Source organism: Panonychus citri, unplaced genomic scaffold, assembly GCF_014898815.1.
Source record: "Panonychus citri isolate SS breed McGregor unplaced genomic scaffold, ASM1489881v1 Contig00140, whole genome shotgun sequence".
Classification (NCBI taxonomy): domain Eukaryota; kingdom Metazoa; phylum Arthropoda; class Arachnida; order Trombidiformes; family Tetranychidae; genus Panonychus; species Panonychus citri.
Window position 1 is genome coordinate 1427317 of NW_026515545.1, and position 26067 is coordinate 1453383.

Below are 26067 nucleotides of genomic sequence, written 5' to 3' on the forward strand. Positions count from 1 at the left end.
TTTCTATTAATACAATAATAATAACAACAAAAAGTAGATATTAACTTGAAATAAATTAGATAACATATTCTATTAGCATTTACCTGACAGAGAAAGTAGAATGTAAATCTGGTATATTGACATCAAATAGATGGATTAATATAACCATTATATTGACTATTGGATCTAAACGTAAATTGGAATTCATTGATGATACCATTTTAAGGAAAAAGGATTGGTCAGCAATGGACATCTTTCAATGCTGACTGTATATCCATTCGTCTGTAATAGCGAGAAAAAGTTCAAAGTTAAAAGTTTTCCAATATTTTTACCTTCGAACTAATTTACTTCGACTGTTCGAGCCTCTGGATCTACGCTTCTTAGGACATTGATAATTGTCAGATCGGCAAAATGTGATCTTAGGCATAAAAGTTGATCATCAACACAAAGATTCTTGAAAGATTTGATTTTTTTCAAGGAACTGATCCAAGTTCTTGTTCCGTTTTCAACGTTTTCTATGGTAGATTTAATGTTATCCAATTGAATCACTTTCTTATTGTAATTTTCAATATTCATTGAAACAATGAACTGTTTCAATTCCTCGTATTTTGTTTGGCGAAATTGAGACATTTCAGTTCCAAGAGCCAAGTATTCATCTTGTAAACTCATTGTGATGAAATTGTCTTCTATTAATCGATTCAAAGTGTTGCAATAATTAACGTAGAGATTTTCATGATTGAACTGTTCAGGTTTCGCAGTTGATGGTTTATCTGGTCTGCTGATTACTCCATTCTTCAGTTTATCTTCATGGGATTTAGATGATTTCTTGAGTTTTTCCTGAGAATTAGATTCACTTTTGTTTCTTGAAGATTGACTTTTCGATGGAGTTTCAGTTATCGACTTATCCAAATTTCGCCTTTGAAGTTTAGCTTTGAGTTTCAATTTCACTGAATTAAGAGATGAATTAGATTTACATGGTTCACTTGTTGATTCCTTGGACACTTTAACGCATAAATATTCTGGTTCAGAGTCATCACAATCCTGGTTAACCTTATCCATCACTTAAAACTAAAGCTGAATTAATCTAAGTCTAATTAGTGACTTCAACATCTTAATGAAATCACAATTGAATTATTAACAATATATACAGCAATAAAGATGAATAAAATTGGGTCAGATGTTGATCAACAATATGTATAAACAATTAACATTTAATCATCAACTAAATAAGAGGGTGTTACAGTAATGATTACTCAAGTAAACACGTAGATTATAGTCAAGGAGATTAATATTGTATCTATTGATAAAATAGCGATATTTTCAAATCAAGCATCCAATTAAACTGTTGAGGATTATGTTAATTGTTAATCATTTAACTTAATCATTTACTAAATTTATTAGAATATTAATCATTTGTTTTCGTTATAAAATCTTAATTATTAATTTGATTGCTTAATCACAATTAACTAATCCAGTTTAAACTGAGACTAGACAATTACTAAATTGTCAGGATAATAATTAATCATCTAATTGTTACAATTTATACTTAAACCATTACAATTAAATAATAAAATTAATTAGAGTTGAATCTCAATTCAGTAAACATCAACGATTCTTACAACAGGTTATGGGTCCAGGGCGTTTGGATTATTAAGTTAATTGTTGGTGTTTGTTTCTGTTTTACTTTTAGAGTAAAGATTTGAATCAATTATTATTAATATTTAAATTGTTAATTTAAATAGTTAATTTGCTGAAAATGGAACTTGATTCAAAGGTAAATTGTATCGAAAAATTAACATCAAAGAATTGGTCAAATTGGAAGTTCAAAATGGAACTTATTTTGAAAGAAAATGATCTTCATGATATTGTCATTGGTCGTGAAAATGAAAGTAACAAGAAAAAGATTTCATTAAGAGATCAGATAAGGCATTCAGACTTATCGCTTTAAATGTTTCAGATCAATATTTGGGTATTTTGAAAACGGAAGCTAATGTTGTTTCAGCTTGGAAATCAATTTGTGAATCTTTTGAACGTCACTGTTTAACCAAGCAAATGATAATTTGGAAACGTTTAGTCTTCCTGAAGTACAATCCCAAGGATGAGATGCAATCTCATATTAATCAATTAATTGAGTTGCGAACTCAATTGGAATCAGTTGGTTATAAAGTTGACAAAACGATGTTGATCTTGGTACTATTCTCAAGTTTACCGAAAAATTATGAAAATTTGATCGTCGCTTTAGAAGCACAAAAAGATAAAATTGACTTTGAATTTGCCTGTGGTCGCATATTAGAAGAATATGAACGACAATTTTCTTGTAAAGGTGAAGATAATTCGGGAACTATTTCTGCTTTAAATGTTACAGAGAAAAGAAAGAAATACAAATTCAAAGGAAATTGTAACTTTTGTCACAAATTTGGACATAAAGCTGAAAATTGTTTCAAGAGAAAGACAAATGAAGATCAAAACGGAAAAGATGATAAAATTATTAATAATAATAATAAGTCAAAAGTAAATTGTGTTGATTATCAAGCTTTATTAGCTAATCATGATAATGTTAATGATGAAAATTGGTTAGTTGATTCTGGTGCTACTAATCATATGTGTTTTGTTCGTGATTATTTTGAAGATTTTGAACCAATCGAAGGTAAATCAGTTACTATTGCGAATGGTAAGAAGGTCGATGTCGTTGGTGAAGGTAATATTATGATCAAAGATACAGTTACGAATAAAAATCTTAAATTAACTGGTGTACTTTTTGTACCAGAACTGAGACAAAATTTGATTTCGGTTGCTAAGGTTACAAGTAAAGGTATTGATGTTATTTTCAGACAAGATGAAGTTACTGCTTATTTTGGTAATGATATTATTTTCAAAGCCTTGAAAGATTCTGGTGTTTTTAAGATAAAAACTGAACTGATTAACTATGTTTATTCATGTGACGATCAACTTAAACATGATAATGTTGATGAAGATGAAAATTCTGATCAAAGTGTTGATCAAAATACTGAGCTAATGATTTGGCATCGCCGATTAGGCCACGTTGGTCAAACTGGACTAACTAAATTTGTTGATCAAAATAATTTACGAATCAAGAAAATTAATATTAATAATATTAAATGTGTTGACTGTTTATTTGGTAAACAGAATCGTAAATCTTATCCTGAATCATCAACACAATCAATTGATAAACTTGATTTAGTTCATTTTGATGTTTGTGGTCCAATGAAATTTGAATCTCTCGGTGGAAATTATTATTATATTGTATTTCTTGATGATTATTCCCATTACTCTTTCATTTATTTCATGAGAGAAAGGAAAGAAGTTCCTGAAATATTGATCAGATTTGTTAATTTCGTTGAAAATCAAACAAATAAGAAAGTAAAAATAATAAGAAGTGATGGTGCTCGTGAGAATACAAGTAATAAAGTCACTGAATTTCTGAGTTCAAAGGGTATTAAGCATGAAAAATCTTGTCCCTACACACCAGAGCAAAATGGTAAGGCTGAACGATTAAATCGAACCATACAAGAAATTGTTCGATGTTTGTTACATGAATCTAAGTTGGATCAAAAGTTCTGGGCCGAAGCGGCTCATACCGCTAATTATATTCTTAATTTAAGACCTTGTTCATGTATCGATTACAAAGTCCCATTCGATCTTTGGACTGGGAGAAAATTTGATTATAATCGATTGAAAGTTTTTGGTTGTAAATGTTTTGTTCATATACCGAAAATATTTCGAGATAAGTTTGGTGATAAAACCAAGGAAAGTATTTTCATTGGTTATTCAGATGATCACAAAGGTTACAAAGTTTATGATCCAATCGACAACAAAGTATCAATTTCAAATGATGTCGAGTTTATTGAAAATTATATAAGTGAAATTCATGAAATTGATCAAAGTAATGTCGCTAAAACTGAACAAAATTTTCCAAGAACTTTCTCAGAAGCAATGGAAAGAGATGATGCTAGTGAGTGGAAGAAAGCGACTGTTCAAGAATTAGAATCATTGAAAGATAAACAAACATGGACATTAGTTGATCGAACTGATGAAATGAAGTTGATCGGTAATAAGTGGGTATATTGTATCAAGTACCATGGTGATGGTAGTGTTGACCGATACAAAGCTAGACTTGTAGCAAAGGGTTATACTCAGACTGAAAATATCGATTATCATGAAACTTTTGCTCCTGTTTCAAAATTAACTTCAATGCGATTGATAATGAAATTATCATTGATAAACAAAATGGTTATCAAACAATTGGACATTAAGACGGCATTTTTAAACGGTATTATTACTGAAAATTTGTACATGAAACAACCTGAAGGATTTGATGATGGAAGTGGGAGAGTTTGTAAATTAAATCGAAGTCTGTATGGACTTAAACAAGCTTCTCACAATTGGAATCAAGAAATTGATAACTTTTTCAGATCAAATGATTTCATCAAATGCAATGCTGATAATTGTATATATTATTATTCAAATGGTAAAATCAAATCATTTATTATTCTTTATGTTGATGATTTGATTATATCAGCAAACGACGAACAATTTATTGATGATCTCATAAAGAAAATTGGAGAAAATTCAAGTGAAAATTAATGAAAATTTTGATTATTTTCTTGGTATTAATATTATTAATAATATTGATGAACAATCAATAGACTTGAATCAATCAAAATATATTAATGAAATACTTGCAAAATTCAATATGACTGATTGTAAATCAGTCGTTACACCAATTGATCCCAATACCAAGTTAATTAAAAATGAAACTGAAGGTGATGTTGATTTGAAATCAAAATATCAACAAATTGTTGGATCATTACACTATTTAGTTACCTGTACTCGACCTGATCTTGCTATTTGTACAAGTACTTTAGCTCAGTTCAATCAAAATCCCTCTGATGAACACATGACTGCAGCTAAACGGGTACTCAGGTATCTTAAAGGAACCTCTAAATATGGTGTTCATATTGATTCTGATCATAATGGTGATTTATTGAAACTAACATGTTATGTTGATGCTGATTGGGGTGGAAATTATGAAGATAGAAAATCAACAAGTGGATACTTGTTCTATTTGAATGATAATTTGATCTCTTGGTCAACCAGAAAGCAACAAACGGTTGCATTGTCCACCACTGAAGCTGAGTACATGGCTGAATCTGAAGCTGGTAAAGAAGCTATTTGGTTGCAAATGTTTATTAATGAACTTGGTTATCAAATCGAATTGCCAATTATTATTAATTGTGATAATCAAGGCGCAATTAAACTAGCCAAGAATCCAGTGTTTCATTCTCGTACCAAACACATTGACTTTAAGCATCATTTTATCAGAGATCATGTTGCAAGTGGTTTATTTGAATTGAATTATGTTCAAACTGAATTCAATTTAGCTGATTTGATGACTAAACCATTACCTGGCCCAAGATTTAGGAAATTAACTGATTCAATTTTAATGAAAAATTAATTTAAATGATCAACAAGAGAGGGTGTTGAGGATTATGTTAATTGTTAATCATTTAACTTAATCATTTACTAAATTTATTAGAATATTAATCATTTGTTTTCGTTATAAAATCTTAATTATTAATTTGATTGCTTAATCACAATTAACTAATCCAGTTTAAACTGAGACTAGACAATTACTAAATTGTCAGGATAATAATTAATCATCTAATTGTTACAATTTATACTTAAACCATTACAATTAAATAATAAAAATTAATTAGAGTTGAATCTCAATTCAGTAAACATCAACGATTCTTACAACATAAACAATACATAATTACGATTAATCAATAATAATTAATGATCTATCAGGTGGCCTTAAACAAGTGAGGTTCATCATCAAAATTATCTCGATAACTATAAAGGTCAATCAAATTGGTGCTGTAAATGGCTCTATGTTGACTGACACGTCGCTGGTTTATATTGATAATAGCGATTAATTAATGAATTACAATCTAACAAACACTAAGTCTCACACATTTATTGATACAATTATCATTAATTATCATTAATTATCAAAGGCACGATTACAATTACCATCGCCATCTCTTGTTACACTACTAAATTATCATGTTTCGAGATATTTTCAAGTTGAAAACTTGAAACAATTATTAGTATTTATCTAGAATCTATTAGATTATTTTGTATCAATAGATAAACGAAAGGTCAATTCACTTGTATTCCTAAAAGTTCTGATATCAATTGGGAATGGAACATTTTGCACTTTGTAGTGACCAGAACTTTTTGTCTTCCATTGAACAATTTGAGAAAATTGCTCATCTCATAAATGAAGTTCTTGATTTCCTGATTAGCTTGTTCTATGGTCATTCCATTTTGCTCCAAATACTTTTGCAATAAGTGAACGGTCACAATATATTCCTTTCTAAATTAGAACAGTAAATTAATGAACAGTTTATCGAATTATTGAAAATAAATTTGTTCGATTTACCTGACTGTGTAATGTGACTTTAACTCGGGCATGTTGGCATCAAACATGAAGATGAATACAATAAGTAAATTGACAACCGGATCCGACCGAAAAAGTTTATTCATAGATGATAATAGTCGATTAAATAGAGGATTCGTAAATAATGGACATTTACTCATTCTATTGGTCAAGTCGATCCTATTCATCTGAAAGACAATCAACAATTAATGGTGTAAACGATTGATCTTCAATTGAAATGATTAACTTGATTCGCTTATATTACCTTTAGATGGAGACTAAGTAAGCTTCTGATTATGTACAAGTCGACGTAATTTATTTTCAGGCACGAAATTTGATCATCGACGCAGATATTTCTGAACGAGGAGACTTTTTTCAATGATAGAATCCAATTTGTCTCCTGATTGTGAAGATGATCCATAATAAACTTGTATTCTTTGAGCTGAATGATTTCCACTGTTTTCCTTTCATTAAATTGATCAACAAATTGATTTAGCTCTTCAAACTTTTGCTGTTCGAACTGTCTCATTTCGATTCCAAGAGCTAAAACTTCATCATGAAAGCTGATTGTTAGAAAATTGTCCTCCACCAATTTAGCGAAAATGTTGGAATTGTATGAGCTGACACGATTACGATCACTTTTTGAGTGGCCAAGTTTCCGTGATTTAATTGGCGATGACGATAAATTTGTTTCCTCCAAATCATCTGATTCGGTAAGATCAATAACTGTCACATTTGTTGGACTTTTCGAGGTTTTCAAAGGATTTCCTCTAATTGGTTCATCTTGTACCTTTCCAACGAGATGTCTATTCACTTGATCATGGTGACAATTACATGAACACTTATCGCTGAAAAGATTCAAGGATTTTGAGTTGTCACCTTTCGATTCAAACTTATTAGAACTCATTTCTCAATTTCTACCGTTGTAATTTAATAGGAATAAACCTTAAAAACACACTTTCTTCACTTTGCTAAGAAAACAACGAGAACTATGAACAACCAGCAAACAAGTAATATACTAAAGTTAACCTCCGACATTAAGCTATTTTATATAAGAAAATTTTCGACTGCAATATTCACTCTGAAAAAAGCTATAATATTACCTTTGTTAGTCGACTTGATTTCTTTTTAAGTGTATCAATATCAGCGGTTTGTTTACTAAGTTCAATTTATTATCAAAACTTTTATGATCTGCTACTAATTTGTTATATGTATATCTTGATATCACTTAATCCAACCTTGATAATTTCAGTCTATTACATGATAGATGTGGTGGCAATAAATTTAGGGACAGGTATCTTTTTGTGATGATCTTTATGGATGATTATACAAAACTTATTCTTTATATATATTTGGATAGAGATTTATAATTTGTATCTATTGGTATAAAATACTTCCACCAACTAATTATGAAAGGAAAATAAATGAAAACTGACCTGGCAAAAGTGATAGAGACAAAAATTATCATGAATGAAACAGATTTTACTTAATCTTTAAGGATTGATGCTCCTAACAATATTAATCGATTATTTCTAAAATCTCCGACAATAACTGCGACTGACGTTTAATTGTTTTCAGTGAAACTGAAATAACTTTTTGTTTGCCCTTGAATATAATGAGAAAATTGTTTAAGGAACCAATGAGCTTTGATATTTCAAGATTGGCCTGATGAGGGGATAAGCCTCGAACCTCTTCAAGATACTTTTGTAGTAAATGAACGGTAATTATGTATTCCTTTCTAAGAGAAAATGAAAATGAATTAGGTCAATAATAATAATCGATATGAATTTCTATTTACCTTATATTGTAATTAGAAGTTAGATTTGGTGTAGAGGAGTTAAAGAGATGGATTAATACAAGAAGAATGTTAATTATTGGATCCATACGAAGATTAGAATCCATTGAGGATAATAAGTTGATGAATCTTTGATCCCTCATCATTGGACATTTTTCCATACTGAAGTTGATTCCATTTCTCTGTAATAAGAATAGGATTTAATTATTGAATCATGAATATATCCTATGAGAGTCAACTTTATCTGATTCTTAATTTGAATTCGAGTTTGAATTTTACCTGAATCGATTTTGTCTCTGGATTAATGATCCCAAGACTACTGACAATACACAGATTAACGAATTGTGATTTAATACACAAAACTTGATCATCCAGACAAATATTGTTAAAAGATGAAATAAACTTTAATGATTTAATCCATTTCTCTGTATGACTTTGGATCCTTTCAATGGTCAATTTCAAGATACTATTTGATTGATTACCATTGGAAATTGCTGGTTGTGTCTCATTGAACATATTCACTACTTGTCTCAACTCTTGATATTTGTTGTGCTCAAATTGTCGTAATCCAATACCAAGAGCTAAAAGTTCATCTTCAAGATTAATTTTAACAAAATTATCCTCAATCAATTGCTCAAAAACAGAGGAATTAAATAATCCGCTTGGTTTACTATTGGATGGAGACAAAGGATTATTATCCTTTTCTGAGCTGGTTAATTGTCGTTGTTCAGGTAAGTTCCTACGAACTGATGTCGAAATGTCCAATAAATCATGAATCGACTTGGATTTTATGCCGTGTTGTGTGTTATCCGCAATTGTCACATGTTTTTTTTGAATATTCGATGTTCCAGCTCTTGAAATTTGTCCATGTACACATGATGGTAAATGGTTGAATCCTACACCTCGGTGAGATTTGTTGGTACCAATACAGGTTTCGAATCGTTTTTGAGCGTTTTTGTTCACTTTGCTATTCTTTTGCTTCCAAGTGCGCGAATTCAATTTGATTATTGTCACTCTTAATTGTCTCTAGTAAGCTTAATTGTTACAAAAACAAATGATTTTCAGGTTTGAATCTGTTACAATTGTTTTAATCAATATATTCATAGTTGCTGATTTCAAGATAATTACAATTAACAACCAACAATTAAATTAGATTATGTTATTAGTTATTGATTGTTTTCTTTTGTTTATCTTGTTTTCATTACTTTCCTAATCTCGTAACAATTAAGGTTATCAAAACTAATCAGTAAAAAATCAATATCACAGTTAAACACTACAGTAGCTAATCTAATCTTTGATTAATAATCAAGATTTAATTTAATTTTTTTCCTAATCAAGTGCTTTAATCAGTGTCAATGAATCTGAATTAATTTTAATTTGATAGAAAATCAATCTCATGATTTCATTATAATCTAATCATTAGTATTGAATCAAATTTTCAAGTACAACTCAAAGTCATTTGATTGTTACAATAATAACACACAAACCAATGATGAATTAAAACTCTAATTGTAACTGTTGCTAATTAATTTCTAACAATTAATAGATGGATTTGCTACTGGTATCAAAGGATTAGAATGTCAATTTACCGATGGATTATGTGATTGGTTAAATGATACCAATAGTTGGCTACTTGGTGATTATAATGATGTTTCCTTTGGTAAACCAATTGAAGCCTCTTTGAGTGGTGAGTTGATTGATTAATTAGTTTGTTTAATGATTGATTTTGATTTAATTAACTTTCCAAATCTTTGCAGGAGGTTATGTTTATGTTGGTGAAGATAATGTCAACCATTTCCATCAACTGGTGTCACCCATAATAGAGGAAGATGTTGGTCCTTTTTGCTTCTCATTCGGATATTATATGTTCGGGTCAAGTGTTGGTCAACTTTCCCTAAGGCTGATTGATGATAATGGGTCAAAGTCTCAATGGATTGAGGTTGATGATGATGTTTGGAAGAGGCAAGGTTCACAATTTGATGACTGGTCCATTGGTAAATATCATTTTGACCCAAAGAAAAAGGTGAAAGTCCGAATCGCTTTCGTAGCTACAACCCCAAACATTGCTATTGGTCCCATTAAGGTCACACCAGGTTCATGTGATTATGAAGATTTTTGTGATTTCGAAGATTTATCTTCATGCTTTTGGACTATCGAACCAGATTATCGAAGTAACTTTGCCTGGTATATTTCGGATGGTAAATCAAGAGATTCGGTGAAAGTTGTAGACACAACAACCTTAACGGACTCAGGAAAATATCTAAGAACACCTAATGATGGTCAGAAAGATAGTAAAAGTATACTGGCCACAAACGTCAAGATGAGTTCGAATAATGCAAAATGTTTAACCTTCAATTTAGCCAAACCACATCAAGATTCTGATCTTGTAGAGGTCAGCATTTCGAGAGGCAATCAATCCGATACGGAGTTTATCTGGACTTCAAGTTCAATCAAAGCTGAATCTAAATGGTTGCCCATTGAAATTGATTAATTAATAGTTGTCTACAATTAACGCCCTTCACATGTAACATATGAAATCTAACAATAATAATCTAACGTTTGAGTAAAAAAACTGAACAACAAATGAATTTAAAATATTTTTTAGCTAAAAGTGAATCATGATCAAGCTAATTAGGTCAAATTTGTTACAATTAACCTTCTCATCATTGTAAAAGATTCAAATTAGTCAAGCTAAACAATAATCAGCTAAATTGATCAACAAGCACGTCATTCAAGTAAAAGCCAATAATAATCTAACGTTTGAGTAAAAAAACTGAACAACAAATGAATTTAAAATATTTTTTAGCTAAAAGTGAATCATGATCAAGCTAATTAGGTCAAATTTGTTACAATTAACCTTCTCATCATTGTAAAAGATTCAAATTAGTCAAGCTAAACAATAATCAGCTAAATTGATCAACAAGCACGTCATTCAGAAGTAAAAGCTTCCATTGAACTTATCGATCAATAAATTTTAAAATTCAATCAAAACTTGTACAATCAAATTAATTTCAATTGTGTACCTTAAAGAAACAGGTAAATCAGGCAAAAGCTAAAGATCAAGAGGATCAAACTCAATTCTGAACATTCATACCTCAGAAATTCAGAGACTCCGATTACAGAAAATGACCAGAAATTTTATCAATAGAATTCTGATTCTCTCATTGATTAGCCAAATTTCGCGCGTTTTTTCTTCCCTCTCTTGATTTTTCACGAAAAATGGACTGTTCGAGTTTACCTTCGTTCAGATACTACGATTTTTATACAATTTTCAGATAGAAAAGATTGGAAAAAGTAACAATTAAACTTTGATTAGAGAGGAAAATTTTATCAAAATATCTCTTTCCCCACTAGAAATTGAATAATTTTGTTGAAATCAACAATTAATTTACATAAATCGTCATCGATTGTTAATCAATGAAAAAAAAAATCAAAACTAATCAGGTACACAAGAGGTACCATCATAGTTATTAATTGTTGTTAACTTTTACTATTAATTGGTTGACTAATTATCAACCAATTTGTTTGGATTATCTCCTATTATTATTAATTTGCTAATTGTTTTAACCATCGGAATCAAAGGTAAGCCAATGTCTTTATTATTAATAATTGCGACAAATTGTGTTTAAAATTTGATTATTGTCACTCTTAATTGTCTCTAGTAAGCTTAATTGTTACAAAAACAAATGATTTTCAGGTTTGAATCTGTTGCAATTGTTTTGTTCAATATATTCATAGTTGCTGATTTCAAGATAATTACAATTAACAACCAACAATTAAATTAGATTATGATATTAGTTATTGATTGTTTTCTTTTGTTTTCATTACTTTCCTAATCTCGTAACAATTAAGGTTATCAAAACTAATCAGTAAAAAATCAATATCACAGTTAAACACTACAGTAGCTAATCTAATCTTTGATTAATAATCAAGATTCAATTTAATTTTTTTCCTACTAATCAAGTGCTTTAATCAGTGTCAATGAATCTGAATTAATTTTAATTTGATAGAAAATCAATCTCATGATTTCATTATAATCTAATCATTAGTATTGAATCAAATTTTCAAGTACAACTCAAAGTCATTTGATTGTTACAATAATAACACACAAACCAATGATGAATTAAAACTCTAATTGTAACTGTTGCTAATTAATTTCTAACAATTAATAGATGGATTTGCTACTGGTATCAAAGGATTAGAATGTCAATTTACCGATGGATTATGTGATTGGTTAAATGATACCAATAGTTGGCTACTTGGTGATTATAATGATGTTTCCTTTGGTAAACCAATTGAAGCCTCTCTAAGTGGTGAGTTGATTGATTAATTAGTTTGCTTAATGATTGATTTTGATTTAATTAACTTTCCAAATCTTTGCAGGAGGTTATGTTTATGTTGGTGAAGATAATGTCAACCATTTCCATCAACTGGTGTCACCCATAATAGAGGAAGATGTTGGTCCTTTTTGCTTCTCATTCGGATATTATATGTTCGGGTCAAGTGTTGGTCAACCTAAGGCTGATTGATGATAATGGGTCAAAGTCTCAATGGATTGAGGTTGATGATGATGTTTGGAAGAGGCAAGGTTCACAATTTGATGACTGGTCCATTGGTAAATATCATTTTGACCCAAAGAAAAAGGTGAAAGTCCGAATCGCTTTCGTAGCTACAACCCCAAACATTGCTATTGGTCCCATTAAGGTCACACCAGGTTCATGTGATTATGAAGATTTTTGTGATTTCGAAGATTTATCTTCATGCTTTTGGACTATCGAACCAGATTATCGAAGTAACTTTGCCTGGTATATTTCGGATGGTAAATCAAGAGATTCGGTGAAAGTTGTAGACACAACAACCTTAACGGACTCAGGAAAATATCTAAGAACACCTAATGATGGTCAGAAAGATAGTAAAAGTATACTGGCCACAAACGTCAAGATGAGTTCGAATAATGCAAAATGTTTAACCTTCAATTTAGCCAAACCACATCAAGATTCTGATCTTGTAGAGGTCAGCATTTCGAGAGGCAATCAATCCGATACGGAGTTTATCTGGACTTCAAGTTCAATCAAAGCTGAATCTAAATGGTTGCCCATTGAAATTGATTTAAAAGACGAACCTGATAACTTTGATATCTTGATTACTGCTCACAAACAATCAGACGGAGTTCTAACTCAGATCGCTATTGATGATCTTCGAGTTAGTCCAAGCCCATGTAAAAGTACCATTGATTGTACATTCGATAATATTAACTGTCACATGAACATAATGTCAGGGCCGTTGCTCGTTGGTTTCGGGCGTTTATCTAATAGTCAAGCTCTGAATTACTCGATAACATCAGCTGATCAAGATAACTTTTTCCTCTACACTGATACACCCGTTGAAGATAAATCAGTTAATTATAAATTCGTCAGTCAAATTGTTCCTAAAACTAATGTCGCCTGTTTATCATTACGATATTTAATTGATTCAATCGATTCCAAAGCGATCGCCAACTATTTGTTTGAAATTAACGTTCTAACGGCTGAAGGCTCATCCAGAATAAAGTACGAACCAGCGGTCATTTTCGGACAATGGTCACAAGTCGAATACACGGTTTCTGATCCTTATCAAATTGAATTCAGCCTAATTGCTGAATCTAAACTGTTCGCCGGTTTCGATGATATTAAATTAGTTGATGGTGTTTGTGATCCACAGATCAAACCAGATGAGCCCAATATTTACCTTCGAGAAAATTTCAACGACAAAACCAATTGGGTAATATGGAAAACAGCGGAGATAAAAAAATATAGCAATACACTAAAAGATAACTATCGAGGTTATCCCCGGGCTGATCCGTTCGGCGACATCTCTGGTAATTACATCTCACTTTATGGGGACATCGTTGGTGTTAAACAGGCGAAAATTGAATCGAAACAACTTGAGAGTGGATCTTATTGCTTTTCTATTTGGTCGTGGTGCACATCTCTCAGTAATAGTCGAATCTTTATCAGTTTAATTGATTCATCTTCCGGCAAATGGACTCCAATATTGGACCGATCTTGTGATTATCCTAATCATTGGAAGATTTTACAAGCAAGTTACCATTCTAATAACAATTATTCCATCAATATTATCGCTGAAAGTTCAGAGGGTTTGGTTGCTCTCGAAGAGATGACAATTTTCAAAGGTCCATGTTATCAGGATCATGTTATCGATGAGACTTGTACCTTTGACGATGGCACTGATTGTGGTGTTGATGTTGTCACTTCACCATTTTACAATTGGCGGATCGAGAAAGGTTCATCTTTGTCAACACCGATTGTCGATAAATCAACAAATACCTTGAATGGAAAATCATTGATTCTTGATTTGAATCCGACGTCAAAAGTTAATTCAACTTCTTACTTTTACTTGGCTAATTTAAGAAAAGAGGACAGTTATTGTATCTCATTTGCATATATGATTAAAGGTGAACACAGTTTGAGCATTTGGAAAACGGAACGAGAGGAAATTGACCTTTTAGCTGATCCATTGGTCATTTATGATGGCAGTTTTGGTCCAAATTGGTTTCAAGTTTTATTTCAGGTTAACTCAGTTAATCTCGAGTCAGACATTGTCTTTGGTGGTTCTTATTCAGTTGGATCTTCCGGTTTAATTGCCATCGATGATTTAAAAGTATCACAAGGAGAGTGTATTTCATCAGGAGTTCATAACTTTGACAATTTGTTCCATTGGACTAATCTGGACTTAGGGACAACTTTGAATGTCGAAGGTCTCGATATTGGATATAAAGTTGCAAACATAATATTAACTAGCACAGCTGAAAACGCTAAGACACTTGGCTACCCAAGAAAAGATCACACTCTTGGTACATCTGATGGTGTTTATGGGTTTTTATCATCTATGGAAGATCATCGGACGATAATGGCTTCTCCTTTGATCTATCTTGGGACTAATGAACCAACACTCTGTCTAAAATTTGCTTATGCTGGTGAAGAAAATAACATTGAAATATTGGTTGAACAACAAGAGGATAAAGCTTATATTTTCAAGACTCTTGATGCTAAGGAAATGAGAACCTGGACAGAGGCTAGTTTGACCATTCAACTTCGACCAAGTCCATCACGAATGGCTCGAGTGTACATTGTCTCATCGTCTAAGGGATTATTAGCTCTTGACGATTTATCTATTCAGGTTGGCTCATGTTCAACGGGTGATACATTTTTCACCTGTTCCGATGCAACCAAAATTCATGGTTATTATCAATGCGATTACAAGAAAGATTGTCCTAAAGGTGAAGATGAAATCAATTGTGGTGGTTGTGAGTTTGATTCCGATGCTTGTGGATATGGAAGTATAAATGCTTTTGCAGCAAATTGGAAGGTTAGAAACAATTACATTGAATTGGAGCAAAATCGACTGACCTTTGGCATTGAGGCTACTAGTAGTATCGCGAGTCCACCTATTCAAGAGACTTCATCATCTTGCAAGATTAACTTTAATTATGTTAAACATTCAGCTGATTTGTTGGTTGTTTATCTTTCAATGAATTCAAAAGAAATCCAAATTTGGGACAGTTCGATAGCAATTGAGCATTCTGGTTGGAATCAGGTCACAATTGAACTTGGAAGAATTCGAAATGAATTTCAACTTGTCTTTAAGGGAACAACTTCTTACCGAGTATTTGAATATCAACCGTTTTCCATTGATTATGTTAGATTTGTTGATTGCGATTTCAAGTCAACTGATTTAGAAGATCCAAAAATTTTCGTCTGTTCTGATGGTCAACGTCTATTGTCCAGTTCAGTTTGTGATTCTACTTTAGATTGTCGTTCAGGAGAAGATGAAGATAATTGTAATAATCAAGTTTATTCTTTTGAAAATGGAATATTATCCCCATGGTTCAATGGAATAAGCCCTGATAGTAAAAATCTATGGTCAGTCTCTTCAGGTAATGGGCTTGTCTCCAATAAGCCAACACTCGATCACTCAAGAAGACTACCTGATGGTTCATTTGCTTATGTAACTGCAATAGCGATTTCACTTGGTGCAACTGAGCCATTTATTGGACCTCAACTTAATTCAACTGAAAATTGTATCATCACTTTTTATTATTATTTGTCTTCTTCATTATTCCAACTCAAAGTTTTCCTTGCGAACTCTGAAAATGAAGTTTATCTTCAAACGATCAGCCAACCATCTGATTTTGGTTTCAAAAAGATTTCAATTCCCTTGGAATCTAAAATTATTGAGCCACCATTTCAAGTTAAATTCATCGGAGATTCTAAATATCCTTCATCATATAGTTATATCGCTCTTGATGATATCACATTCAACGAAGGTTGTTATGGTATTAAACCAGTTGAACCATCGCCTGGACCTAAGCCCGAACCTGAACCTGAAAAGTATTGCAAGGGAAATGAATTTCATTGTAAAATCGATGGTAAATGTATTCCTATTGAGATTCATGTAACTATATCTCCGACTGTTCTGATGGTGAAGATGAAAAATATTGTGGCTCTTGTACTTTCGATAATAATAATCTTTGTAATTGGATCAACGAAGGTTCTAACCAATGGATTCCAATGAATCTTTCAACAGCACAACAAGAAGGTTTTTCTAATGAGATAAAAGCACCTAATAATTTACTCGTGGCAACGGGCTCATCATTGGCGGGATCAGCGGCTATAAGATCACCCTTGTTGGGGAAAACAAGTTCGATTTGTGTCTTCAAATTCAAATATCATTTATCCGGAGAATCCAAGCTAACACTGAGAATAAGACAGGAAAATTCTGCTGTATCAAAAGTTATCGAAGAGCTTAAACATCATTCATCATCAGATTCAAATGAATGGCTCGAGGGTCTAATAGAATTACCTTCTCTCACCTTTGGTCATTATCTCCAATTCGTTCTTGACACTCCACCTTCAGATACATTCTTGACCTCTTCAGGCTTATCAGATTTCGAGATGTCACATTGTGACCCTGGAAAAGTTAATTTGGACTCATTTAACTGTCTCTTCGATGAGAACTCCTGTGGTTGGACTGATTCGGGTTCCAAAGGACTTTCTTGGAGTCTAACGACGAACACTAGTCATCAAGATGATCACAAATTCGGCTTCGGTTCTTATAGTAATAAAGATCATCCCAATTTCCTTAATCTCGACATCTCAAATGATCTTACTACTCGATCGATGCAAACTTTGACCTCACCCTGGCAATATGCGACTGATATATTCTGTTTTTCTTTCGATTACCGTCTATTGGCTTTCGATGAGACTAAATTTATGCTGATAATCAACGACGGCTCAATATTACGAACTCTTTATATGAAGAACGGTGAACCCAATTATGGTTGGAATCATGGTAGTGTCACAATTAAGGGTGTCAGCGAATTCCGTTTGATTTTCCAAATTGAATTGAGTGCCAACTCAGAAGACACAGTAGTCTCTATTGATAATCTCGCTCTTTCAACGGGATCGTGTAAGGAACATCAATCGTCGTGTGACTTTTCAACTGGAACTTGTGATTGGATAAATGATGGTTGGTCGATTGTTGAAAAGCAGCAAGTTCCTTCAGCCGATGGTCTGAATCGTGAATACTATCTAAGAAACTATGGCTCTCGTTCATCAAGTTTGGTACTTAAGGCCAATAACGATGAAGCGAAGGATAAATGTCTATCTTTCTGGTATTTGCACACATTCAATTTAACTTCAGATCTTGTGGTTAGCTCAATGGAAAAAGAGGAAATTTCCGCTTCAGAAATTGTTCCAAATCATGAATTGGCCAATATTTGGTCTTATTATCGAACCTCAGTTATGACTGGAGGCGATTATGGAGTTGAAATTCAAGCTGGACCTTTAGAATCATCTTTCGATACAACCGCAATCGATGATGTGACAATTTACAACGAACCCTGTAAACCTCCGGGTAATTGTGACTTCGAATATGATTCATGTGGTTGGCAGAGTAAAAATGTCATTAAATGGAGACGTAACTTGGGTGTCACTCCATCAACTGATAATTCACTTGCTGATAAAATGAACTTCGATTCAAGAAAATGGTTTATATTTGTTCGAGCAGCTGATTTGATCAATGGACAAATATCGACACTAGAAAGTATCAGGTTAACATTCACCTCACCTTATTGTATTTCATTCAATTACCTATTCACTTCTGGTACCTTGAGTGACACTAAAATCTCAGTCAAAATCCTCGATACTCTTACCGATAAAACTAACGAATTATTTATTTTACCTGATCATGGTACAAACGAATGGCAAACAGTTGAGAAGACAATTAGACAAATCAATCCATTTAAAGTACAAATCATTGCCTCCAGCAAGGAAAATCAATCAGGTGATATTGCAATAGACGATATTAAGTTTACACAAGGTAAATGTTCAAGTGATGTAGAGACAACAACACCACCACCAGCACCAACAACAAAACCTTCAACAACCCGACAAGAATCAACAACTCGAACCATTGAATCGACAACAATCAATGAACCAACCATAAAACCATCAACTGAATCAACGAATCATTCAGAAAATCGTTCAGCCTCCGTGTTAACAGCTAACACAATTATGTACATAATCAAGCAAAGTAAGTTGATTGTGGATATAAAACTTTGATTAACTATTGCTTACTCATTAATACAAATTGATTTTATTTACAGACTCTCACATTATAATTGGTACAGTTGTCGCTGCGATCATGTTACTTTTCCCAATGGTTTTTGTTGCTCGAAGCTTAATGAGGACAAAGAAAACGTATCAACCTAATGAATCAATCTCTGCGAGTAATAAAGTCTATGATATTATTTTAGGAAATACCAAAAGTTTAGATCAAATCTATGAGGAAGTTGATTCTTCAGGTTCACCAGTTCAATTTGAGATGCGAAACATTTCATGAGCTCAACGATTTCCAACTCATTGTAATATATATTAATACCCTGAATGTACAGATTATTTTATTCGTATTGTAATCAAAATAATACTCCAATCAAAAGTTAATCGTTAATCTGATTAAGTCTAATGTAGCACATTAATTATTAAACGTTTTTCATCATGAATCTCATGAAGATTGATTTGATTGTTATTCTTGAGTATCATTGAGATTCATCAGATGGAGCCAGATTTTTGGTTGTCTCCAATGTGATTGATCAGATAAAGTTTTCCCCAATCAGCTGATCTTAACTTGATTCAGTAATTTATCACGATATTGAGGGTGAATAAGAGTAGTAAATCTTGAGAAATTGACAAAAATTATCCGTTAGATGCTTCATATGAATGACCCAACGTGGTTCCATTTAGATAACTGTTCTTGAAGTTGAATATGAGTCTACATTTAAGATGGGATAATCTTACATTTTCCTAATCGTTTCGAGTGAATCTTGAACTTTTCGTGATGGTTAACGATTTGCCTCATGTAAATCTACAATTACCATTGCAATTTAATTTACATAAACATGCAACGTAATCATAATACTTGAATTCTGAAAGTATTAACACAGGAAGATCAGCAATTCACCAACCAGGAAAAAGAAACTCAACGAGTAACAAAATAGCAAAATAATCCAAGGAAAATGTCAGAACTGAAATGGGAATAAAAAAATGCGAACCAAATGAACGATAAATGGTAAAAAAAAGTGATAGAAAAAGAGAAACTTTTGTTTACTGTTGATCTGAACTTTGAAAATTCGGATTCATCACAATTCTCACAGGAATCGGATGTAAAGTTCTGATACTTTTGCAAATGTGTCTCCTTTTTTGGTAAATAGAAACAAAGAGAAAAAAAGTTTCTTTCAAATGGTAAGACCAATAAGATTCAGATTCCATTATCATTTGTGTGAGTATATTTTTTCCTCCTTGGATCATGTTTATCATGAAATAACAATCAACTGAACTTGATTCATTTCCATTTTATCCCGAATAATAATAATAATGATAATAATAGTTTCATTCAAACCCTCAAAGGCATAGTCTCACCTTTTGTTGCTATTGTCATTACTTTAAATGGTATATGTGTCTCTCCAGAATCTGAATCAGAATATAACCAGGAATTTGTGCTTATACACCATGAACAAGATCCAGGATGAGGGAGGGAAAAATTTGATGAGTCTATGTGAAAAAAAATATCATCATTTAACCAGTAGAAGCGACAACAACAACATCAAGAGAATCGCATTTTCATTATCCAATCCATTCAAACTTTACCCTCAAGTCTCATACATGATAATAGTTTCATCGTTTCAAAAATATCATCCATTAAATTATGATTACATTATAATCGCCATCATAAAGGGTAATTGACTTACTTTAGATACTTAATATACTTTTTCATGATAACAATCAACTTGATGATATTCACTTAAATCAATTGTCCTACCGCATAAACTTCAGTATCTAATTAAAGTATCATAATTGTGGGATTAGATTTTCTCACCATTTCCATGACCAGGATTCTCGAAGGAGATGAAATTTCAAGAGACATTTAATAATAATAACAATTTAATGAACTATTCTCGGAGAATCCAAGACCAATATTTGACTAATTCAAGTTCATAGTTACATTTTAACTCACCGATTCAAAGATTATCACATGCAAACGCTAATTATGCGACAATTTTCTGGTATAAAGGATATTATGTATTAATATATTCGTAGTATCAATTATCAGCACTTTGCGAGCGATTTGAAATTGAGCTTAAATTGAAATTGATGTCTATTAGTAACACATTTAGGTTTCATGTCTGACTCATTTGATTGAAGATTGTGATTATTTTTACATGATATATATAAGGATGATGGCGATGAAACAAAAAATAATCAGAATTTCAATGAAATTTTTGCTTCATCATCATGATTACCATGATGATCACCACCATGAACATCAAACAACATATTTCTTTACATCCTCTATCCACTCAAATCTCCCTTACTTTGCATTCCCAAACTCTAATATGTTGACATATAATTTGATGGATTATCCTTTGGCTCACAATTGACTTTCATGAGATTCTCAACCTTTTCATATTCACATGCATTAGATTATTTTTTTTTATTCTCATACATTGTCTACCCTTATTATTATTAATCTAAAGCAATCAACACCATGCTCATGATGATGATGATGATATTTACTATATATAATCATGTACAAAGTTCAGTATAATGATTGTCAACAATTACAATGTTAATGGTTGAGAAAAAGGTTCCGTAAATTGTTGCTAAAGTTTAGATTGAAATTATATTTGTGCAACAATCAATCAAAAAAATATTTACGAATAAAATTGATCCTTAATTTTGGCTCTAATTTATTTCCATAGAGATTTTTTTTTCACTCGCTCTTGAACTTTATCCATGTTAACATCCATTTGTGGTCTCATCATAAATCACATTTTTCAACTGAATCAAATTATTCAAATTAGATTGTTAAATCAGAACTTTATTTTTAGCTACGATACTGAAAAAAAGTTCAGTAAACAAAGTTAACTGATTTCATCCAGAATCTCAGCTAATAATCAGCACTTTCATCAAAGGTTGATCATTGAATAGATGAATTTACATATTCAGTTTATTCAGGGAATTTGAATTTTCACATTTTATCCATAGAAGGAAATGTTTACTATGGTTAATTGCAATTAAGTCTCACTGATCCTGAATGTGAATTAGCGAGCAAAAAAAAGTATTTGGATCGATCGGTTTTTCATCATTTCTTTAAATTATCATCATCATGATTCTGAAATGTTTTCTCATGGATTTTAACTCTTGCCATGAATAGGAACCTGTGAGATAATATTATAACTATGGTGGTTTATGAAATAAAAGAGAATATAAAACTGAATTTAGAACAAGTAACAAAGAGAGAGAGAGAGAGACAATACTCTGGCTTTCTTGAACCTTTTTCGCCATTACATGCTGAATGTTGAACAATATTCTGTGGTATTAGGATAAGGTTGAAAAAAGAGGAGATGTTGGAATAATAAGAATTGGTTGATGATGATAATGATGAGAATGAGAATGATCATATAAAGGGAAGATAAGTGTAAGAATGAGTCCATGTTATGCTTAACATGCAATTTACTTGTGATTTATGGTGATGATGATATTAAGGTGCAAAGGGAATGGGTGAAAATGCTCGTTGACAGTGAAACTTTAAAGGTTATCATTCACTCCCAGGGTGAAAATTTTGATTCAAGATTGTTGAGATAAATTGTATCAAACAATTTCATCATCACCATGATCGCCAATTTCATCATTTAACTCAAGTTTCATATTTCATATTATCATTAGCAAGTAAACTGTTCATTGTGATTCGATTGCGATTCAATCAGAAGTTTTCCAAATTTTCGCGAAAGAAGCAAGAAACTTTTACTACATTTTGATTATTGATTCGCGATGACCACAATTCCAAGAGTAATTAGTCAGGACCACTAATTGGTACCAAAAGAATTTAAATTAAAAACCTCATAGACAGTGAAAAGAAGATGAGAAACAATTAAATCATTCGAAATCATTTAATCATCTAATTGTTTTCTCTTCAACAAGTAATTCAATCCCAATTGATTTCATACGATAATTTTGACTGAATTTTTGTTTACCATTAGCACAACTTCATAATCAGTGTAGCTAAAAAAGTTGAACACTAATTATTATTAAGACTAATAATTTAATTTTCTTGGCTTAATTGTTTCAACAATATAATAAACTGCCTGTTAATTAACCAGAAAAATGATAAAAAATTGATTAAGATGCAAAATACCAGCAGAGATGTTTTTGTTGGCTCTTAGCTCATTTTCATCATAAAGGTAACATTAAATTAAAAGTTCATATCAGAGATAAATATTTAATTATCTTCAGTTTTCATGGAGATGAGGAAGTAGGTGATAAATATTAGCAACAATACACCAACGAGATAATATCAAAATTAATAAGATAATAATAATGTCTATCTAATGAGAGTTGTAGTAGTTTTCATGTGATAGTTTCTATTAGATTTTTTTTTCACTCTTGGTTGAACTTTATTATCTTTCTCATGTTATTATTATCATTATCATCATCATCTCTATCATTATCCTCCCTTTTCATTCACCTTATCATCTTTATTAGAATAATTTTTTGCTTCTCTCTTCTTCTTCCTCTTATCATCTTTCAATCATTTTCTGTTCACATTAAAACCATGAAGATGATACCATGATGTGTCTTCATTATCATCACTATCACTTTCATGTTTCGTCCCAATATTAGCTTAGCACAGCATTATTTTATCTAAGGTTAAGCTCAATGCTGAGCTTTTTTATTCAGTTCTCCCTGTAGGGTTGGGCGATTGTTGGTTTGGCTGTTTTTTTACTCTTACTTGTAACTGGAATTGACAATCAATCAAACACAGATATTGGAAATTATTAATATATCTGATATCATATCACAGAAATTGTAGCATTATATGTTTACTCTTGATAATTGCGATCATAATTGGGCGTGAAAGGTATGGAAAGAGAAATGCTCAAGAAAAGTTGAGCTGAACATTTTTCTTAACCTTTCATTTTCAATTTTCACCCAATTCTGATTCTAGAGAAATTCCTTGATAATATTTTTATCGAATTCTTTTTCTTACCTGATTGATAAGTTTCTTTTCATTAGGGAAAAGTGATTAAGCTTTTGTACTATTTTCACTTCGATCCAATTGAGATGAATTAATATTGTTCTAATAGTGGAAAAATAATATTCTCTTGATTATTATCATTTTCTTTTTTTGTAACAACTTTAACCTCAGGTTATTTCGTTATCATGGACAGAATTATTTTCTTCTTCACCATGATTACATTCTCAATGAATATTATGATAACTGATATGAGTTCTCTCTCTCTCTCTCTCTCTCTTTGTAGTAATAGTATTCCAGTTGATAACCAGCATTGTTGAGCAGAATCTGTTATTAATTTTCATCATATTGATTTGATGAAAATTCCGATAGGAAAATTTTTCCATTCATATTCTCAACGTGATACTAGAAGTAAAAAAGAATCGTCGAGAGTAGAGGTCACCACTGTACAGAAAGTTTCCACTCCTGTATTGATGTTTTTCTGAGATGATTCTGATTCTGAGTGAGAAAAAATTTCATGGAAAGGAAGAAAGTAAACATTGTACTCATGAGATAGAAAAGCAGTCACTTGTTCAATAGAAACAGGGAAATGTTCAATATTATCAAGGAATTTTGCTCTGATTCAAACTCGAAACTTTGCAACTAAACAATAAAGAGAAATCATCTTCTCATCAACTCAACTCTCTTTAATTCATCTAATCCTTTCCTCTTTAATCTTCATCTTCTAATAATCCATAATCTATCTTCATTCATGATCCATTCTTTGTTTATCTTCATGTAAATTCAAATTCTAAAGTAAATTATATACACACACACTTCCAAAGGAACTTCATTTCTTTACTAGTGTTCATCATCTTCTTCATCTAAATCATCAACTTGTGAATCAATCAGAACTTTTTTCTTTGTACTAATTTCTTGAATTTCATATTTCGATTTCGTTTACGAAAACAAAAACAGCTGATTAAGTTCAATTTAAGTTATTCTCAGTTTCAATTCTCAATGAGAGACGATTCAAGTGAAAATATGTCTCTATTAGCAAATTACCGTTCGTCTCGTGGTGAAGTTAACGATGGATACCGAAGTGGTTCAATGGATGCGAATCTTTTTACATTCAACCAACCATTACAACCACCACCATTTAGTACATCATCTTATTTTGCAACATCATCATCATCATCATCACCATCAACTGTTTCCTCTCCTTCATCAACATCCAAACCATCATCAACATTATCACCTCAGGATAACTCAGGATCATCATCAATGTTTGCAAAACTATCTAAAGCAATACCTTTAACTATAACCATAATGCTGATATTATCAATGATTGGTGTGATTACTTTAACAAAACATAATTCATCATCATCTCATGTCCCCCAATCTTTACATGATGCATCATCAGCATCCCTTCAGGCTCAATCTGATCAGCTATTTGAATCCACTTGGAATGAAAGTCTTGTCGTTAAAACTGAATGTGGTCAATATTTGGGTCTATCTGATGACGATGGCTTTGAGTTTCGGGTAAGAATCTCATGAAAAAGTTCATACAAATTGAAATTCTCTCAATATAAAGACACTGGCCAAATAGAAAATTTATCTTTAAAGTAAATTCATAAATATATATATCAAGGATTAAGTAGAATGAAAATTTTCATGATAAACTCTGAAAATGAAACAATAGTTTCTTCAGAACAGTTCAAAGATAATCCATCATTATGGTTGATTAATCTTTTTTTTCTGTTTATTTCTACTATTTCTGTTTCTATGAAATACACTCAATTCTGTCAGAATCATGAAAAAACATGGAAACAATTATTATTATATAACAAAGTATCAATTCTATCAAATTAATGTAATATAATCCAATTAAGGTTATGTAATAACTGTGTTTTCTGTTAACATCATGAAACTTAATCAAACCAGAAGCAAGATGAAAAAACTTCCCATGTAATTACAATTGAGATGAGGAATATAATTCAGTAAAAATGAATAAGTATGAGCCTGAAGAAAAGAAAGAAATTTCAATCATCATCATCATTCTGATTTACAAGTTCATCAACCGGAAGAGGGTGGTGATGATTTTTTCTTCATCAAATTATAAGAGATAAAAAAGTTTTGCAAAATATTTTGGAAAATTTGATAAACAGATAAAAGCTGAATAATCTCAGTTCCATCATCTGAACAATTTGGATGTAAAGAGAAAAAGATTTGATTGAAATATTTAACTCTTAATGAGGAT

At 31.5% G+C, this 26067-nt stretch overlaps 4 protein-coding genes across 4 annotated transcripts in view; 3 read left to right on the forward strand and 1 right to left on the reverse strand.

Moving 5' to 3' along the window:
* Positions 1 to 5740: 5740 nt before the first annotated feature.
* On the reverse strand, positions 5741 to 9230 carry LOC128395032 (uncharacterized). The gene is made up of 5 exons (XM_053355426.1): positions 8517 to 9230; positions 8241 to 8419; positions 6708 to 8180; positions 6446 to 6630; positions 5741 to 6379 (listed from the first exon to the last, which is right to left on the reverse strand). The coding sequence occupies exons 1-3, from the start codon at positions 8751 to 8753 to the stop codon at positions 7961 to 7963; spliced, it is 636 nt and encodes a 211-aa protein (XP_053211401.1). The 5' UTR covers positions 8754 to 9230; the 3' UTR covers positions 5741 to 6379; positions 6446 to 6630; positions 6708 to 7960.
* Positions 9231 to 9776: 546 nt separating this feature from the next.
* On the forward strand, positions 9777 to 10728 carry LOC128394883 (MAM and LDL-receptor class A domain-containing protein 1-like; the record flags this gene model as incomplete). The annotated part of the gene is made up of 2 exons (XM_053355254.1): positions 9777 to 9924; positions 9995 to 10728. Coding segments are annotated over 2 exons (882 nt in total), but the record flags the coding sequence as incomplete, so codon positions are not given.
* Positions 10729 to 12345: 1617 nt separating this feature from the next.
* LOC128394884 (MAM and LDL-receptor class A domain-containing protein 2-like) lies at positions 12346 to 19175 on the forward strand. The gene is given in 4 exon segments (XM_053355255.1): positions 12346 to 12550; positions 12621 to 16683; positions 16686 to 18830; positions 18904 to 19175. Coding segments are annotated over 3 exon segments (6408 nt in total). The 5' UTR covers positions 12346 to 12550; positions 12621 to 12692.
* A 5162-nt stretch (positions 19176 to 24337) lies between these two features.
* The window catches only part of LOC128394625 (uncharacterized), a 29637-nt gene continuing 27907 nt past the window's right edge, over positions 24338 to 26067 (forward strand). The window contains exon 1 of the mRNA XM_053354970.1: positions 24338 to 25349. Coding sequence (XP_053210945.1) covers positions 24828 to 25349 — 522 coding nt within the window. The 5' untranslated portion in view covers positions 24338 to 24827. The remainder of the gene's footprint in view (positions 25350 to 26067) is intronic.

What these genes read in the sequence shown, in the direction of transcription:
- LOC128395032 (XM_053355426.1), bottom strand. Translation starts at nt 8,753, where the DNA reads ATGTTCAATGAGACACAACCAGCAATTTCCAATGGTAATCAATCAAAT. An exon ending in CAGAGACAAAATCGATTCAG is followed by an intron (nt 8,420 to 8,516) that starts GTAAAATTCAAA and finishes TTCTTATTACAG; the next exon opens with AGAAATGGAATCAACTTCAG. An exon ending in ACTTCTAATTACAATATAAG is followed by an intron (nt 8,181 to 8,240) that starts GTAAATAGAAAT and finishes ATTTTCTCTTAG; the next exon opens with AAAGGAATACATAATTACCG.